The 18,618-nt window shown below is 39.0% G+C and overlaps 1 protein-coding gene across 1 annotated transcript; it reads right to left on the bottom strand.

Annotated features, from left to right (window-relative positions):
- Window positions 1–3,765: 3,765 nt before the first annotated feature.
- On the bottom strand, window positions 3,766–11,195 carry LOC121676645. Its single transcript, XM_042053434.1, has 4 exons — window positions 10,831–11,195; window positions 9,318–9,431; window positions 8,319–8,452; window positions 3,766–5,480 (listed from the first exon to the last, which is right to left on the bottom strand). The coding sequence occupies exons 1-4, from the start codon at window positions 11,174–11,176 to the stop codon at window positions 5,301–5,303; spliced, it is 774 nt and encodes a 257-aa protein (XP_041909368.1). The 5' UTR covers window positions 11,177–11,195; the 3' UTR covers window positions 3,766–5,300.
- Window positions 11,196–18,618: the final 7,423 nt, after the last annotated feature.

Raw genomic sequence — 18,618 nt, 5'->3', positions numbered from 1 at the left:
TAATGTTGTCCCCACAAGTGCTATAGTTTCTAAAGCCATCATTCCACAGCTGGTGTCACACCAGCAGCCCAAGTGTCATTTTCTCTATTTTAACACTTATGTAAAATCCAACTCAGCTATCAGCCAATCTTGCTGTGCTGTGGTGAGCATAGTAAAAAGCTGGTCTGTGGTATGGTCAGAGAATATAGGAAAAACAGAAGAAGAGAGAAGGGAAAAGAAAAACAAAGAGGAAAAGAAAAAGAAAGAGAAAAAGAAAAATCAGAAAGGATCAGAAAGCACTGTGAGGGAGGATGGTTGTTTTGTAACACTTAAAGCAACTGAGCAAACCTTTTAAAGGAAGTTCCTATTTGTTATAGAGAGGTAAGGACATGCAAAAACGAATAAGCCAATTCCAAGAAAGCTTTCAAGAGACTTCTGTAGGCAGGGAGGAATACTTTGGCTCTGTTAAGATGTCATGCTCAAGCATGAATTAAGCAATACACTTTTTCCTTCATTGTACAAAAACATTTCCTGAGAGGAAGGAATCCCTAAGAGAAAATTGTCTACTGTTGAGAGTCCATGCAGGTAACATCAAAGAAACCCCTATGCATTCCCCTCAAAAAAATTTGTTTTTCATTTTGAAATATTAATTTATGTGCACACTGAGGATACGGGTAGGACTGACCTACTATCCCAGAACTATGTGTAAAGTGAGGTGATATCCATAGATGCCATCAGGAAGATTTACAAGGCAAATTGATGGAGTGGAAGTTCCCCAGGCGCACACATTTACAGAGCTGGCTGCTTTCAGTTTCCTGAAAGCAATCACAGTGTAGTGTAGTGCAGCTGATAAGAGTGGGGCTTTTTCAGCAGTTCTGTCACTGTTAACAGGGCAGGAAATGCTGGGCTCAGAAATACTGGAAGCGGGGGTGGGAAATGCAACTAGAGCCTGCTTTTGTTGTTACAAACAACTTCAGATTTCACATATCAGAAAAAAAGAAGACCTTCAACAAATAAGAAAACAAAAAATGACCTGCACAGAAGTGGAAGAGTCCTTGCCTTAGAGAGGGGAATCCAACTATGAATAGAGTCTCACCTAGAAGAGAGGATGCTTGACTGTGTTGAGGAAATGTGGTCATGAAGCTGCATTATTTTAGCCAAAATTTATCCTTTGAATGTGCTTTTACCTATCTAGATGTCCTACCTAGTATGTGTCTTAACTAGGGTAGACATTGCTGTGACAGGACACTGGTTATGGTGTCTCAGGAACAACCTGTGCCTGTCTGATGATCTTGTGCTCAGCATCCAGACTCACCACTCACATAACTCTGCTACCACACTGCACATCAGAAGGTGAGGTGAGAAAGCAGTTGCAATTCTTTCTACCCAGAGGCAATTGGTATGAATTAAATGGTAACTACTCTTTCCATTTCCTTTCTTGCTTGATAGCAGCCCCTCTTTGAGATTAGATCTAGAGTCTTTAGATTAAGGTTAGTCTGTATTTAAAAAGAAACTTGAAATGACAGTTTTTAATATTGTGCAGCTGCTAATCTGAGAAAGCAGAGTTTTTCTATCTGAGAAAAAAAAAATTTTTTTTGGTGTTTTTGGAGGGTCTGTCACCCTACTACCTGACCTTTTTCTGCTGTCTTTGTTAGAGAAGCTTTTGGCTTTTTTCTTCTCTCCAGAATTAAAAGCTATAAATCAAAAGGGGGAGCAACACCTATTACTTGCTTTCATGATTTATTTCCACAGCAGTATCAGAAGCCCTAACCATGGACTGCAGTTGTGTTAGGCCAGGCAACTTACAGATATAGCATTCCTGGCTTGTGGAGCTGAGCATTCAAGTTTAGGACAAGGCAAGGACATCAGCAGATAACAGAATACACAACATTTCAGAGCAAATGTACCTGACAGGCCCAGTTCCTTGTTATGATTTCAAACCCTTAAGTTGTTTAGTTATACCTCTAATCTCTGGTTGTCTTAAGTCCATTAATAATACCTAACACAGGTGCTGCACTTGTTGCCTCTCTGCCTTACACTTTGTATACTCCTCCACCTCTGTGGAGTTGAATAGTTCCTGAAATAAAGTTAGGAAGAGCAGCTTTGGGTGTATAAGATGCTGCTGAGCCCTGCCAACAGACTCTACTCTGGAAAAAAGACAAGGAATTAATTTTTGTCACATCCTCTCAGCCAACAAAATTCACCAGCACCCAGCACCAGACCACATCAACTTAGCTAAAGACCTTTTACTAGATTGTAGCAGTTCATAAAAAGCCTTCCTTTCATCTCAGTATTTCACACTGTAGAAAACAAGAAACATTTACACATGATCACCTGCCCTTTCTTTTGTTTAGAGAAATGGCTTCGTGTTGTTTTGATATTTGTATTTTTTTGTCAGTTGTATTTGCAGTTTCCTGTTTACAAACAGAAGAGCACTTAGTGAAAAGAATGATAACAAAAAAGCCCTTTACAGCTGCCCTCTTTGTAACCACGCAGGGGAGGCAGGATTGACTGAGTGGCTGTGCAGAGCTCATTTGCCAGGCAGGGTTAAACCACAACGTTGTTGCTGTTGTGGCAGCCCCGTTATCAGGCACAGGAACATCAGTCACAGCACCACACATAAACAGGATGTTGACTGGAACACCTCATCATCCTGCCTGCTCTTGAGGGTCCTTGGTGTAATGGAGCCAGGAATGCCTGCTCCATAATCTTCTTCCTTAGATACTATGAGAGGAAAGAACCCCAGCCCAGGGCTTGGAAGAAATGTGCGGTTCAAGCCAGATCGTACCCAGTCGCTAGGAGTAGCTGCCTAAGTGCTAGGTAGAGGAAATGAGATGTGACTCCTTGGATGGTTTTGCAATGGATTGGGAAGAGAGAAGTTCAGGCTCAAGTTGACTGTACTAGCTCTCCAAACCAGGGTCAGGAGCATGACAGGAACAGAGAGGGAGCCTCAGTTGTAGGACTATGACTAAGCCAAGCACATTGATGAGATATTAAAAGCACACAACACACACAAGGCTTTTGAATCCATTCTGCCAAACTTGCTCCTAAATCAGCATGCTTCAGCCTGTGCTTAACACCAGACTTTGGACATCAAATTAAATGGAATGGAACCATGACTTTTCAGCAGCTTGTTCAAAAGGAAATAGCCAATAAAATGGCTAAAAGCAAGGGCCCAGGACTCTCTTCAAGTTCTATTATTAGACAGATGCCTTCATTATATACTCATCGGTTAAACAGACAGTTAAAACTGAGATCATACCGCATGCCAGAACATGACCTGAGGTTAATTACAGAGCGCTCTTTTGTTTTAAAGCTAACAAAACAGCCAAGAAGAATTAAAACAGAGGGATTTATTGCTTCCCAAGTGGCACAGAAGCAGAGGAGTTAATATATTTGAGGCAGAGGTGTCAAAAGCGGGAGGTCTAAAAACACTCTGCTGGCTCATAGCCACCACTGTCAGCCACAGATAAAATAGGTCATGATAAATTGGGTGTAGTCTTCTACTGCCAGATGTTGGAAATGACCATGTTAACATACAAAATGTGAGCAGCTGTTAAAAAGGCAGCATTCTTTGCTGTTAGGAGCTACATTTAATCAACAATGTAATGAAAATAGGATTTGGAGAATATTAAGCTGCAGTTTAGTGGCAATCTCTTAATTTAGTGGTTTTCTTTAATAATTCCCAAACACTGTACATCTCATTGTGATGAAACAGAGAAGTAACCAGCAGTGTACAGAACGACCAAAATTTACTGCACCCACTTACATAACTGAGAGCTTCCTTGAACAGGACCTGGGCTGAAGGTCACCATTTTACTGATTACGACTTTCTTGTGTAGCAAACAAAATTACAGGGTTTGGGGGAATCCAGAGCCCCATCTGCGATCCTCAAATGAATATGGCACATGACAGAGTTTCACCACACAGTAAAGGAAATGGATCTGTAATAGTGAGTTTCAGGATAAAACCCACCAGGATTTTAAAATAACTGAATTTCAAGAAGAAAAAATATTATTATTTTGCTTTATTCAATTTACACGTAAATACCATGAGATGTATTATAACAGTTTCTCTCATACAGAGCAGTGATTACAGTCTAGTTCAGACAGCAGCATATTTATTGCAGTAGGGAATTCAGGGCAGGTTACAGAACAACCCAGGAAAGAGGATCCACAGCACAGAGTGAGACACAGCTGAGCTACAGTGATTTGAGAGGTACCTTTGTGAACTGCAGTCAGTACAGCATAGACACAGCCACACCATGAGCTGTGCTATATGGCCACAAAGATTTCATTAAGAGTATTTAGTAGCAAGCCAGTCACATATTTAGCTGACACAAACAGTTTTTAAGGGCTCTGGGAAAGCTGTTTTGAGTCTACTGCACTGCCCAGGTACAAGCTGGACAAAAATCTCAAGCAGTGAAGTTGTTTCTACCTGCACTGCTGACAAGATGTTCTAACCTCCAGCTGAGCTCTAAAAAAAACATTAACAGAAGATGGCATAACCCTGGTACATAAATACATTCACATTTCAGATATTCACACAGCATTCAGCAGCCTTTGGACAACTGCCATTAGCTTTGCAGTCAAAACTCTTCACCTCTGTTCATATCTTGTAAGCCAGGTTCTCCTTAATTTTTTCAACTTTGGTTTTTCTTCACTGATTTTTTAAAAAGTTTTAAAGCTGGGAAAAGTGGAACAAGCATTTCCACCCCCATCTCCTCAAAGCAGCCCTCCTCCACCAGTTAGACAATAATTATACATAATACATATATATGTATAGATGTATTCATTTCAACCTAGTATTTCATTGTGTGTAGGAGACTTCTTTCTCTGGAAGACTTTTCCTAGTTTGTGAATGAATTAACACTAACAGTCCCTTTCCACAGGTATAGAATCCTTTCTGGCATACCCCTCTGTCTATAACGTGGTCAGCACTGATGACAGTTTCAGAGCTCAGACTCCATGCATTTTTTCTCTACTTTCTGCTATTCACACATGGGCTTCCTGAAGAAATGCTTTTGTTGGAGAATGTTGTTCAGTTCAGAAGATTTTTTCACAGTTTTGTAACACAGAGATCATTATTTCTGGACACCAGAGGAAGAGCTGAAAACAGTTTCCTAAACAACATATCCTCCAAATTCAGAGACTCCTTAGAATGTTTTGTTAGTGAAAAAAACATTCAAAAACTGCTTAGAACCAACCATTTCTCTTGTATATTGTCCCACTGACAAGCTTTTGATGGGAAACACATAATCCATCTTGCAGCAGCAAATTATCATATTTTTCAGTTTCATAGTTATTTAGCCTTATTTTGTTTTAGTTCTGAGTGTCAAAGTAGATGGCAGATCCTTGTCTCATTCTAGGCTTTTCAGCTGCCCTAGTTTGTGGGATTTGCTCATCTTCTCCATTGGATACAATAGTCGCAGTGGATTTGTCATCTTTTCCTCTTGATTCATTGCAAAAAAACTCAAGTGATTCATAAAGTGTAGATACAGCCTTGAAAAGCAAAGAAAATGCCAGTCAAGACTTTTACCCATAAAATATATGTAAAATAAACTTTTACCCATGACACAGCACAGCCCCAGGAAAGAGAAAGAAACACAGGCCATGAAGTTACAATTTCAGAGGGAAAGAATGTCTCAGTACTAACGTGGAAAGGCAAAGCCTTCCTATGTTCGGATTCAATTCTCTTAATTAGGCAGCAGGCACAAAATACTTTTTTAGAATACTAAAGATGTCAATTTCCAGAGTAGACCAGATTCTATGAAATCCGAAATGAAAAACTTTTTTATCCCCTTAACTTTTTAACTGTGGTATTTCCAGAAAACTTCATCATACTCTTCCTTCAGGATGGATGCTGTTTTGATGCAGTAAACTAGCACACTGCTGTGGTATTCGCATGCTGTTCTGGACTGGGCAAAAGTCATCCTATTTTCATTTCCTAAACACACATAGGTAAGTCCTTTAGCAAAACATGAGAATTAAAGATCTGCCTGAAATGTACACAAAGGCCTGTGCTCACAGATACATAAAATCAAATTCTCAAGCTGAGATGGCATAAACCAATAGATGGGTGGAAGTCATGAAGTAGCTTTTTGTCTTCACACTTACACTCTGCTGTGGGGGTTTCTGTTCTGATGACCCATGTTCAGAACAGAGGGGTACCTACCAGCTGAATGCTGAACAGGAGGCATGGTAGGGATGGCCAACGGGGGTCACAATTCCGGGCATTTTGAACAACCAGAACCCCCCCCTCAAAAGTGAGCATTATGTGTGCTACCATAAGCTGGAATTTTGCTACAAAAGTGCTTAGATTTTGGCTGGAACCTTGCAACACTTGATGAAAAAATCACCAGATGCACTGGGAATTCCCTCAAAGGCCAAACTCCCCTGCAGCTGGCAGAACTGTCTGGGAAACACTCCCTGAGCATCTCAGCTGAGGAAACATGGGATGATTCTCCAGAGGCAGAGACAAGTGCTACACAGTAAAAGCACAGCTACAGGAGCCAGCTTCGCCATGAGGATGTTCTCTCTCAGGTTACCTTGGGTACTTGGAGCTAGGTATTGTCACTCAACCTAATTGCTTAGTGTTGTTGGGACATATGATACAGGTGAGAAGAAAACCCATGGCTTGAATTAATTTCTGTGTTACAGGATTGCCTTTGCAACTCCAAGAATTGTAAAAAAAGGATGAGACTGTAAATAGCCTTGCAGAGGTGGATAGAACCTCTATGTTCACTGTTCTAGAAATGATGCCCAAACCTACTCAGAATATTCACCAAATTTCCAAACTTAAAAAGAAAAGTGTGAGTTATGTTAAAAACCAGTGCAAGACTAGTTTTTTCCCAAATAAGTAGAGACTTTTTCACAATCAGAAAAAAAATTTAAATTAAGGTGTTCATATTCTGCAATACAATTGAAAGGCAGTAGGTGCAATTCCAAAGACACCATAATATTTGCTCATCACTGCTGGTTTAATTTGTTTGAAATGTGGTGTCCATACACATTGTATATACTGGCTTTACTAACCTACGGGATCTCTTGAATGATTTATAACATCCAATTATGCTTTAACATTTAAATGATACCACTATGAAACCACTCTTTCTGCTTTCACTAAAATAACAAAAAGGTCTGTTGCATGAAGGAAAATACAGAACCTATGTCGTGACACATCAGTGTGGCTGGTAGCTGCTAAATCATAAAGCAGCTACAAAAGATAGTTTATAATTGCATTCATACATCTTCTGGAAGAGTCTTGTCCACACAAATCCTGAGCAATAACTGACTAATAATGAACTTTTCACTCAGCACCCCCTAGGATGCTTGTTTTCTCATTCTCAACCTCATTTTCTTACACCTTCATTAAATATTAACAAGTAGAAGAGTAATCCCTTCATAGCTAGTAATTAGAATATTTTATTACTATGACCAGACCATATTATGCCTTGTATTCTTATAATTTTCTACTATGATATCTCCAGTAAAAGCAAGTCTCTTAACTTCAGTGACAATCTACTTATAGGGAATGCATTTTCCCAGGTATACGTTTTCTTTTTTTTTAGAGCAATGACTATTGCTCAGTAGAAGATAGACATTGCTGTTTCACTGCCTGCATCCTGATATTTTCTCTCACCATGACCACAGTACCAATGTGACCAAATCAAGGCTGCAGCCAGGTTCTCTTACAGGAGAACCTGGGAATCTGTAAGCTCAGTAAGTGCAGTTGTGACCATGGGCTTGAGCATTTTTCATCACTTCTGTGTGACTTGCCCAGCCCTGTCCAGCTGATTGCAATGGAAACAGTGCCTGCCTATGCAAGGGTTAAATTAGGGCTTCTTTCCCTTGCCTACTTTATGTTTTAATGTAATTAAAATATGAATAATTGCATGGAAAAAGGAGCTTTCCAGAAATCTGCTACCTACTCCCAGCAAGTGTTTCCTGCTCTAATGACCCCATGAGCTGAGGCTGGTCCAAGCCCCTTGAGCTTGGTACACAATTATACATATAGGGACTTTATTGCCATTTTTTACTTCTCCTACGCTTCCTTCTTTCACTCAGTCTCTATATTGATATTCTCTGCTTTTTGCTGTCCTCTTCTCCAGGCAAATTTAGAGGGCCATTAAACATAACAACAGATTTCAATACTTTGCTACTACATAAATATCCCTTTTATTTCTGAGCAGGTTTTTTTTTTGCTTTAAGCCTTTTTCATGTGTAGGAAGATGCTGTCCTAGGAACAGCAGGTTGTTGTGTTCTTTCTGTTCAGTCCACTCCCCAGTGCCTCATTTTGAAAATCCTCTCATAGCGAGAGTCTTTTTATAAACCACTTACCCATTCGGCAGAATTACATGATGTGTTTTCCTCAGCTGCTTCCCTGGTGGATTCATTTCTCCTGTGAAGCTCTTCCACCTGGAGCGTTTGCTCCTGCTCTTGCCTTCCTGTCAGCACAGGAAGCTGTGCAGCACCTTGGCAAAACCCAAGTTCCAGTCAGTGCTTGCTTACTGTCCATTTCCAGAGTCACACCCATATTCTACCAGAGCTTGATAAGCACCAAAATGAAGAGTGCAGAGCTTTTGTACAGCTAGTCTTGATGACAGGCACTAGAGTGTTATTCTGGTTGTAAATGAAATAAGCTGAAAACCCAAAGAGTTACTTAAGAGGCTGCCTCAGGTTATGTCACCAATCTGTGCCCTCTGCCTCCAGCTGCTCTACATTTATATTTGTCCTGTACCTTTGTCATTCACCATTTTTTTTTTCTTGTGACTTCTTCCACTCTTAAATTTCTGGATTTTGAAAAAAAACCCCAAACCCAGTAAAACAACAACAAAAAGCCCAAATGAACAAACAACACTGCCCTCCAAAATCTCTCACCAACCCAAATTAACAATTAATTAAAAATAAATCACAGCTTGAAAAAGACAGAACTATGTGCCCAAGGCTGAGTCTTCCAGACGTCCCTTCCAGTTGTCACTACTACGAGTAAGACTACGATGCAGAGCTAAGTTCTGGCTCCTCACTTTCTCAGTGAGATATCAGCAAGAAATTATTAGAACTGATATCCTTCAACACCCTAGCCAGGTCCAGATCTTCAGCTTAAGTGACGACCCTCCTTAGAAAGATAAATAATGAAAGCAAGTGGCTGCAGGAACACTCATTTGAACTACAAGCTGTGCCTCTGATCCCTCCTGGCAGCTCAAGATGCCTCAGCAGACCAGGACTAGATCAGCAAAAGCCATATAGTGAAATAACCTCTTAAGAGCACCACTTCAGCCATCTCTAAACAAACATCTAACTTATACAGCATGTGTTAATGGAAATATTGTAACTCACCAGATAGCGTGGAGTGCTGTCTCTTTTTGTAGCAAAGATACAAGCTTCCCACAGCCACTACGAAAGGAAGGATGGCCCAAGTTACCAAGTATCTCTTTTCCTGTGAGTGAGCTTCTGCAACTGTATTTTAAAAATAAAGTTAGCTACTGTTTGAAGATAAAATAAAAGAACAACTTCATAGGGGAAAAAAAAAAGGTAGTTAAAAATTACTTTAAGAGTGAATCAGTCCATCTCCCCCCACAAGTGCAGGGTCACTTTCCCATTCCTAAGGGATGCATGCCTGGTGAACAGTAATGCCAGTACCTTCTACAGCTCCTGCAGAGTGACATTCCCCCTCCCCCCAGTATTTAATAGACGTATTTTCTGCTTATACTTCACCAAGTAAGAGATCAGGTCACCTAACTCATTTTAGGACATTAAAAGACTGTTAAAGAGTTAAAATTATCTATATTCATTTCCCACCATTTTGAACACTACTTCAGTGATTCTCTGGCACTGATGTTTTCTAAATCTTTGAAAATTTTTGTGCCTCCCTTTGGACCAGTTGACCCACAGTATAAAATAGTGTCCAAAACTGGAGTGTTCTGGATGATTGGAAAGGCTTCCTGTGACCTGACCAGTCAAAAAGTGAGTGATGTTTGAAAATGCTAATGGTTTAACCATAGCTAGACCCCTAGCCTTTCTCTATATGTGAGAGGTATAAGGAGAGGTGAAGATCAGCATCTTCCAGAAGTGAACAGATGCATAGTGTCTTGAGTTAGTTGTGTAACAGGAGCGAGGTAAGTTGTCTTCTGGGCATCTCACATTCTATTAATAATTTAAGGTGAAACAGATCTCACTCCTATTGCTGAAAATTTTAATTGTGTGTGAATACTAATTGTATTAATGCTTTTCAATGCTTAGTTCAGAACTGGGACCTTAAATTGCTCCCCTGTAAAGGTTAGCGTATGACTTTGGCAAAACAGGAAGACACAGCATTTGCCACAATTTTATGGACACAAATCCATACAGGTCCCATACCACTCTATCATCCCTATTGGTTTGTTTCTCACTTTTTATTAAAAACTTGTTATAAAAAAATAAAATTAGTAGTAAAGGTTACGGGTTACTGAGCAGAGTAACCATGTGATCACTCTAGCCCCTCATTACCACACAACAGATTAACTCAGTGTCTCACATCTATCCTATGAATCCCCTCTGAGGAGGAACTGTAGTTGGGTCTAGTGTGAAACACAGCTCATGCACAGCATTTTTGTAAACCTTAAGTAATAATTCCTATTAGCAAATCCTTATGGAGGAAAACAAATATTACACAGGAGGTATTAAGGTACAGAGTTTAAGACAATTGTCATTAAAAGTCATTCAGGCCCTCTTTGTGTTTGTCTCTTTCATCCCGAGATCTACAGTGTTGAGGAAGGAAGGTGGGAGAAGCAGGAAATGCATAATACAGTTCAAACTGAAGAATCTTTATGACGACGCGTGAAATGGCACACACAGGTTCTTGCTAGCCTACCTTTCTCTTTAACAATCACTCTTGTTCCATTTCCATGTAGTTTCTTAAAGAAAGGTATTTCAATAATTATCTCACAGTAGTAAAATCCAGTGTCATTTACATTGGCAGATTTGATGACTAGCACATCCTTGTTTTCATGGATGATGTTGGACGAATAGCGTTTTGATGATATACTTTTAGTGATGCTCACTTTATTAACAAAATACCAGCTTGCTCTATACCTCACAATAGCTTTTTCCAAAATACAGGCGATTTCAGCATAGTCTCCAATTGATAGATTTATATTTGTTGGTGTTTGGATGACTCTTAAATTATTAGGACCTGTAGCTAGTACAGAAATACACATAGATTTAAAAGGTAAAGCAACAAAGAGATGTCATTAAAGCTGTATTTAAAATAAATAATTTAAACATTAAAGAAGTGCTTAAATATTAAAATAAACATTAATAATAATATTAATACTGTATTTATGACACTAATTTTTAAGCTTACTTACTACACACTTCTCCCTTGAATGATGGCAATTGCTTTCTGGCTAAAGTAAACTCTTAATCTGGTGTGTTAAAGTCCTCCATCATTGTTTGTGTGCAATAAATGAAGACTTTCTGCATACTTGCTGATAAACTTATTTTTTATTTTCAAGAAAAATATTTATAAAAGAGATTGAGTCTGAAGCATATTAAACACTCTCTCCCAGATAGAGAATGACCAAAAGGAGTAATTCAGAACGATTCATTAGTCAATAGAGAAAAAACTCATCAAGATTAAAGAAAAAGACACTACTATTTCTGTCCCCATGTAGGAGTTCTTGTCCTGCACTGCTTCTAATGAATGACAAGTGTACAGCATTTTAGAGGTGGGTTCTTTCATGTGGTTTCAACTTCTTCCATTAAGTATTTGCTAACAAGTAGTTTATAGCATTACATTCACCTCCTTCATTTAATAAGAGATGCCACGCAGACCCCTGTTGTCTCATCAGGTCTCTTGTCTGGCTTTTAAGACAAGGCTGACTTGGACAGTATCAGAGGAAATAAAATTTTTTATTCCTTCCTGCTTTGAATACATTTATCACTCACTGACAACATGCAAAGTGGGTGATACATGAGACATTTTGCAATATATGTAAAAATATTTTCTTCTAAAGTGAAACCACTGTGTGGGTATCAGATAACTCTTTTTGCACTGATGTTCATCACAAAATTGCTAATCCTATAAAATGCATTCCCATGACTGCTGAGACAATTAGTTTCATATGCTTTATGAAGAATTATAATTATAATTTCCTTTTTTCTATCATTTATAATATTAAAGTGAAGAACTATTCATGATAAGAGTAAACTGCATGCGTTCCTTCTAAATTTTATTCTGTTTATCACTCAGGCACATTTCACAGCAACACGTAACTAAATAAATAATTTTCCTCATATCTCACCCTAAAATGGCATCTGATTAGTGTTATCAAAAACATTCAAATAAATTTTTCTATTTTGTCCATAGAAAAGCCACACATTCATCATACTTAAAGGAGTTGGGAACTTCTATCTTTACAATGCAACACTTAACAACTTGTAGAAAACAATATGGACAGGATATGGGTAATATAAGCAGCAGAAAAAATAAGGGAAAGAATTGATGTAGTGTGTAAATGACAACCTAGAAGCTGTTCAAGTTAAAGAAATAATCACTAATCTCAGTTTTTCTGTTCATTCAGTTTGTTGTTTAAAACGCAGTTGTGCTATTGACTGTCATACATTTGGGACTTTACTGTTTTTCTGAAAAATACTACTGAAAAAAATCCTTCTGCTAATTTTTAAGTCATATGGAATGACTTCAGTATTATCCACTGCAATTTGTATTGAATAAGAATCATGAATCCTTATCTGCTTTTTATTTCAATACCTATGTGATCTAGAATAAATCCTCCCTAACATTTTAAAATTCTACATTCAGCATTTTTCATAATAAATATTCAAGTCAGAAGTCCTAAAAAGATGGTGCTTGCATTAAACTAACATCATTTTGGGTGTTGAAATGCTCAATTTGTTCCTCTACGCTTTGCCTGCAACAATTTCTTTGTGAAAATGCTTTTTGATTTCTCATGCATTTTAATCTTGCTTTCAGCATTATGAAAAAATAGTTAATATTCTCCTTGTCTCATATGTTTATTTGAGGTGGATAGATACAACATAAGTTTATTTTACATTCAGCTCAAGAATTACAGGCAACTAACTAAAAACAAAACAAAGAAAATAAGCAACACTTACCTAAGCAGCCAAAACACATTGTTAAAAGAAGTTTCACAGAAATTATGATCATCATGCAGAATTATTAGCGTTTGCATCAGGCTGCCTTGGTTGAAGATCAGTAAAACATCAAATGAAAGCATGTCAAATTTTCAGCTCAACTTCCTCTTCCCTCATGTGGTGACGATGATACAACCTAAATGCAACCCAATTTTTCCCTACACTCTGTGAAATTGCTGCTTCAGAACCCAGCCATCCTATTTGAAATGAAAACATTTCTTCTTTAAATTTTAAACTGTGTTGTAACTGGTTGCTGTTCGACCTAGATTAGCCTCTCTTCTGGTGTGACAAAGAACTGCTATTCCATGTGTGGTTTCATGAGAGCATTTGCCATTGTCCTTCTAAAATCCTTCATTTAAAAGCACTTTATAAAGGTGAGGTTTCTTCAGCTGCTGTGGATGTGCTTGTCAGCAGCCTCGTCCAGCCAAGCACACGAATCTTTTCCAAAGCCAGAGACAATGACTGGGTTACACATGGGTTACACTGAAGTTGAGTAATGCTCCTACCTTTCTTTATCATACGTTTCAATGCCTCCTTGCTCAAACGTTGCCTAAGTTCTTTCCTCCTGTGAAAAGTACTTGTGTACTTTTGTCTTAACAGCAGCAGAGCTCCATTGGCAAGAGAAATTGAGGAAGGCTGAGTTCCATGATCACACTTGAAGTGGCCCCAGCACCTGTAACATCAGTGGGGACCTTATGCTGTGCATGCAATGCATCAACCATCACCTCTATGGGTGCAGCTGCATAAATGCAGTACCAGTGCCATATACATCAACTAAGGCTTCTTTCAGGAAGATTATAAGCATGGAATAAAATAAAATGATCTACAGTTACATCATCAAGTTAAGCATCATGTAAAACTTATTTGCCATCAATTATTAAAAAATTTTCTGCAAATGTAAGTAACTATATGGAGAATATTAATATTCTCCAGCCCTGATTTTTGGCTCCAACCTGGAATCACTTACATGGCCTGACTAGAGACATTCCCTGGAAGACAAAACATTGCATTTATTTCTTAACTTATCCATCTTATTCCATGTTTTAAATGCAAAGTCACCAGGCCAGACAAAGTTGTCCCACAAACATGTTCAGTTGGATAATGTCAAAATTGCAATGTCAGAATTAAAAAAAAAAAAAAAAGACAAATAAAGCAAATAGAACACGCTGAGAATATCAATCAGTTACATTAAGAACTTGATTAAGAATCTGTCAGCCACTAATTTCCTAGAACTAACATCAGGTTTTAGCAGCATTGGGCAGGTCTCCAGAAACAACTGAACTGCATTTTGTAATAGTGACAGAGTCATATTTAAAGCCTAAGGCACTATTCCTTTCCAGTTATCAGCAACAAAAGCACAATGCATCAGCTCACCTGCTTCTCTTATCTGCCTTACAGATGTAGTTTCAGTGTTGTTTAGATTGCCATATAAAACTAAAAGGATGAAGACAGAAAAGATAAATGTCACAAAGTGCTGTAGGCTAGCCCCATTTCTGATGGTATCCAGCTGACTTGGTTATCATCTTTTAGAACTAGTGAGGACATAACAAATACCTTTAAATTAAAATGAACAAAAGGACTTAATAAAACAAATAATTTATATTTAAGGATATTATTTCATTATGTAAGTAATTCTGCTTGCATTCATTTTATCTTTGGTAATACTGATCAAAGATGTAGATTTCACTAAAAAATTTACATATGCAAAGATGCATGTGTAAATCCAAAGGAAAAAATATTTTCTTTTGTATTTAAATAATTGCATTTGTGAATTTAGTGTTGAGTTGTGCAGCTGGCAGCTCCAACATGAAGAATAATTTATCTAGAAACTAGGTGAAGCTTTTTCCACAGTGCTGATAGCAGCTTGTATTTACTCTAAGAGATACTTTGGTTCTAGTCCAAAGCATCTACTGTCAGAGATGAAATGAACTAGCACACAGAAAAAGGGGTTGGCTGAAAGGTTTATTTTTAGCCCTGGTAACTTCTCTGTACCATTTTACAACACAACCCACCAACTCTCATCACAGCACTACTGAGTAGGTGGAAAAGTATGGCGTGAAAATTTCTTAAGTGACCTTTGCTGCCACGAGAAGTGTGGCACACAAAATAACTATGTGGGTCAGAAAAGCATCTAGAACAAAACAAAACAAAATCAATGGGATCTTTCTGCAAACTAATAATATTTTGCAGTGGTTGGTGAGCCTATGATACAAGGAACAAAGAGAGTCTGCTGGTGAGACAGTCCCTAGTACCACAAGAACCTCCCCAGGTTAGGGTGACCAGCAAGGCTTCCCCCAGGCTGCATTGCTTCGGTATGTTAATGTACCCCAGTTCTGCTTCCCTGGTTGGCCCGTTGGCCTCCCAGCCCCTTCCTACCTTATATGTCCGTGCCCTAGAAGGTTCTGCACTCCAGGTTCCCCCACTGGCCCTTGACCCATCGCCACAACCTCAGTGTTCCCCACTGGCTCCCATACCCTAGTCCCGCCTGTGTACCGCCCCCGTGCCCTCAGACCATTGGTCTCTGATGCTCAATCCGCTCCCCTACTAAGGCCTGAACCCTCCATTATTCCCTGTGTTCATCTGTGGACTCTGTGGAACTCTACAGAGACCCTTCCCAGCTCTTTGCCATCGACTCACGTTACTGGAGTTGTCTGTGTGTGTGTGAGTGTGTGCTGCTCCTGCCGAGCTGCTTCGCTAAGGAGATGCTTTTGGAAGGTCGCACCTCGCGCTACGGCACAGCAGCCCCAGCGCCCGGCTAGCAACACTATCTAACCTTGGAAATGGCACTGATGAATTTGGAATCGCTAAATATGTAAACTTACTCCCCTGTGTGGAGATGATTGCAGAGCAACTGCTCAATGCAGTCACAGTCAGTGTCTTCCAAACACTTTCCACAAATCTGCCTACCCAAAACTTTTCTCTGTCACTTTCAAAGAGCACCAGTTGAGACATACTGAAAATTACCTGAAACTTTTAAACTAAGAGGTGCTTAATTAACCCTCTTGCTTCCCCTTACCTATATGCCAGACTTGAGAGCTTGTATTAATGAGACAGCAGCTTTTCTGAGGTGTTACTGTCAGCTGGGAAAATTTATTAATATATAGCTACACTGAGGAGAATGTGTGTGGAACCAAAACTAACACCAAAGCTTACCATAGCAGAAATATGCTGCACACACGTGTGATTTTGTCCTCTGGTTATAACATCAACCCTCTTTTCTTTTGCACATCTTGTCTGATGTATGAAGTAGTATTTAAGTAGAGTGGCTTGATTTCTATCAATTTTTTATGTAGCAATGCAGTATTTCTCCTCACTAGATTCATGTACATGAGGGAAGAAAAAGGATCATTAGTAAACAGGTCCCTCTACTGAGATTTGAATACCTGCAGGCTTCCATTTGCTTGGGCTGAGACTTCTCAGGAAAAAGAACATACAAAATATGGAATGACATCTTCTAGCAGGAGTGCCATGCTTTTTACAGACCACAGTCTGGGATGCCTCTGGTGCAAAACAAGATTTGACTCTGGCAAATTATTCCCTGATGGCTGATTGCATTGAAATAACTCCAGATAAAATATTCCTTTTCATGTTATTTTTTTTCCTTTAAATCAGAAAGCTTCCACTAATCAAAAAAGAAATTACCTCAAACAGATAAATCAGCTGGTAATGAGCTATTCCTGCTTATGTTATCCTGTAAAAGAAGGTTTTTGTAGGCTAGTTCAATCTGCCATCTGGGAAAGCAGAGCCCAGAAGCAGCAACTGTTTGCATCCTTTGCTGCTTGGCCAGGACTGACCATGCAATTGCCCACTGAAGGGACAGTTCAATTTTTATAATCGACCAACATGACTTGCTGTTACCATTACTTGTATTAGTGAACACCACTTCAGTCACAAAAATATGAATTGCAATCATATCCCTGTGTAACCCACGCATTACATTCCATGGCAGAACCAAGCAGGGAATGAAGGAAGGCGTACAAGCAAGGAAAATTACCTAATTGAACACATTTCATTTCCCAAATACATACACAAAACAAAATGAAAACCAGCTGCTATCACGCTTTACTGCGTCACAGTTACTGTTTTTATGTGCTTTCCCTTCTTGGCTTAATGTTGCAGGAAAATGGCTTTCACTGCAGTAGGACAGGTTCAACTGGCACATCACTAAATATTTATACCCAAGGATGAAAAATAACCATCAGAAAATATGAAACAACCTTTTTTAATCCAATAACTGAATGTGACAGTTTCTGCAGTGATTTCGATGAGATGCAAAACAGGCTGTCTGCACAGAAAAATTGACCACCAGTGCAGGTCTTCAGAATAACTATTTCCCAATAGCTGTTCTGGAGGGGCCTTTTTCAGTCTTTTTCCTTTGTTCTTGAACAGTGTCTCCATGTGGAGAAAATTAGTGCTGAACAGCCAAAGTAAATTAGAACAATTACCACAGTAAAATGCAATTTTTACATGATTCTAGCTCTGGGGCTATTAACTGGCTGAAAGTGCACCTATGATCCTCTTTTAAGCCTCTCTATTTCCTCTTTCAGTTTTATGTTTCACTCATCAGAAATACAGCTTTGTACAGTGTTGCACCAAGCATAATTCATCATTACTACTGCAGTGAAGTGACTGACTTGATTCTCATCTCAGCTATGGGCATTTTCCTGGTGAATAAGCAAAATAAGTAGAGATGCAAAATAAGTAGGGATGTGAACAGAGTAGGATTGTACAGCTTGACATTGTCTAGAGGTAAGAAGAAAAATAGAAAAAAGTGCAGCTTTTATTTTTAACAAAAATACATACCAGCTGTTGGGAAAGTTAGTCACTATCCAAGTTTCCTTCTGCTGCTGCTCAATCAGATCTGCTTAGAATTTGCACTCACTGCGAGTTTAACCTCTCCACACAGTACTCCATAGTTAACTTTGACCTGTTGCTGTTGGAACATTTCCTGCTACCATAGTGCACATTCCCTGAGCCTGAGAAGTATGAAAGTTCACAGCATCACAAGAACAGTGTTCTTCCTTCAGGTTACATGATGAGTCAGTTACAAGACACCTGTTGTCAAACTGGCTTCAGTTTACCCTGAACATGAGAGACAAATCCAGTACCAGAATTGTGTCAGGCAAAGTTAATCAGTTCTGAACCTTAAAGAGATACAATTTGAATGAACTTGGGGCAAAGGAATACAAACAGTACATTCCACTTCAGTTTACAGCAAAGCAGAAACCTTGCAGTTGTTGCCCAGAAGACTAAGTAGCTAAAACACAACAGGAATTTCTCCTTGCATGTGAGAACAGAACACTACCTGGCAAATCACTCTTCTGTGATTTCGAAGTCATCTCCTCTAACAACAAAAACCTTAAGAGAAGACTCTTGGCAGCACTATTAATTAGAAAGAGTGTAGGACTAATATGATTTTGTTAATGCTCCACAGTGAAGCATCAGAGAAGCGATCACTTTAAAACTATCCACTGCAAGCAAAAAA

This window comes from Corvus kubaryi, unplaced genomic scaffold, assembly GCF_017639235.1.
Source record: "Corvus kubaryi isolate FWS band 111438036 unplaced genomic scaffold, C.kubaryi_AGA036_p1.0 split1-131, whole genome shotgun sequence".
In the NCBI taxonomy this organism is placed as follows: Eukaryota; Metazoa; Chordata; class Aves; order Passeriformes; family Corvidae; genus Corvus; species Corvus kubaryi.
The sequence above is the reverse complement of the archived record's forward strand: the minus strand, read 5'-3'. Positions and strand labels throughout refer to the sequence as shown.

Coding starts and splice junctions, on each gene's coding strand:
- LOC121676645 (XM_042053434.1), bottom strand. CDS start 11,176: ATGTGTATTTCTGTACTAGCTACAGGTCCTAATAATTTAAGAGTCATC. Junction 9,432..10,830: donor AGTGATTGTTAAAGAGAAAG/GTAGGCTAGCAA, acceptor ATACAGTTGCAG/AAGCTCACTCACAGGAAAAG. Junction 8,453..9,317: donor ACAGCACTCCACGCTATCTG/GTGAGTTACAAT, acceptor GGTTTTGCCAAG/GTGCTGCACAGCTTCCTGTG.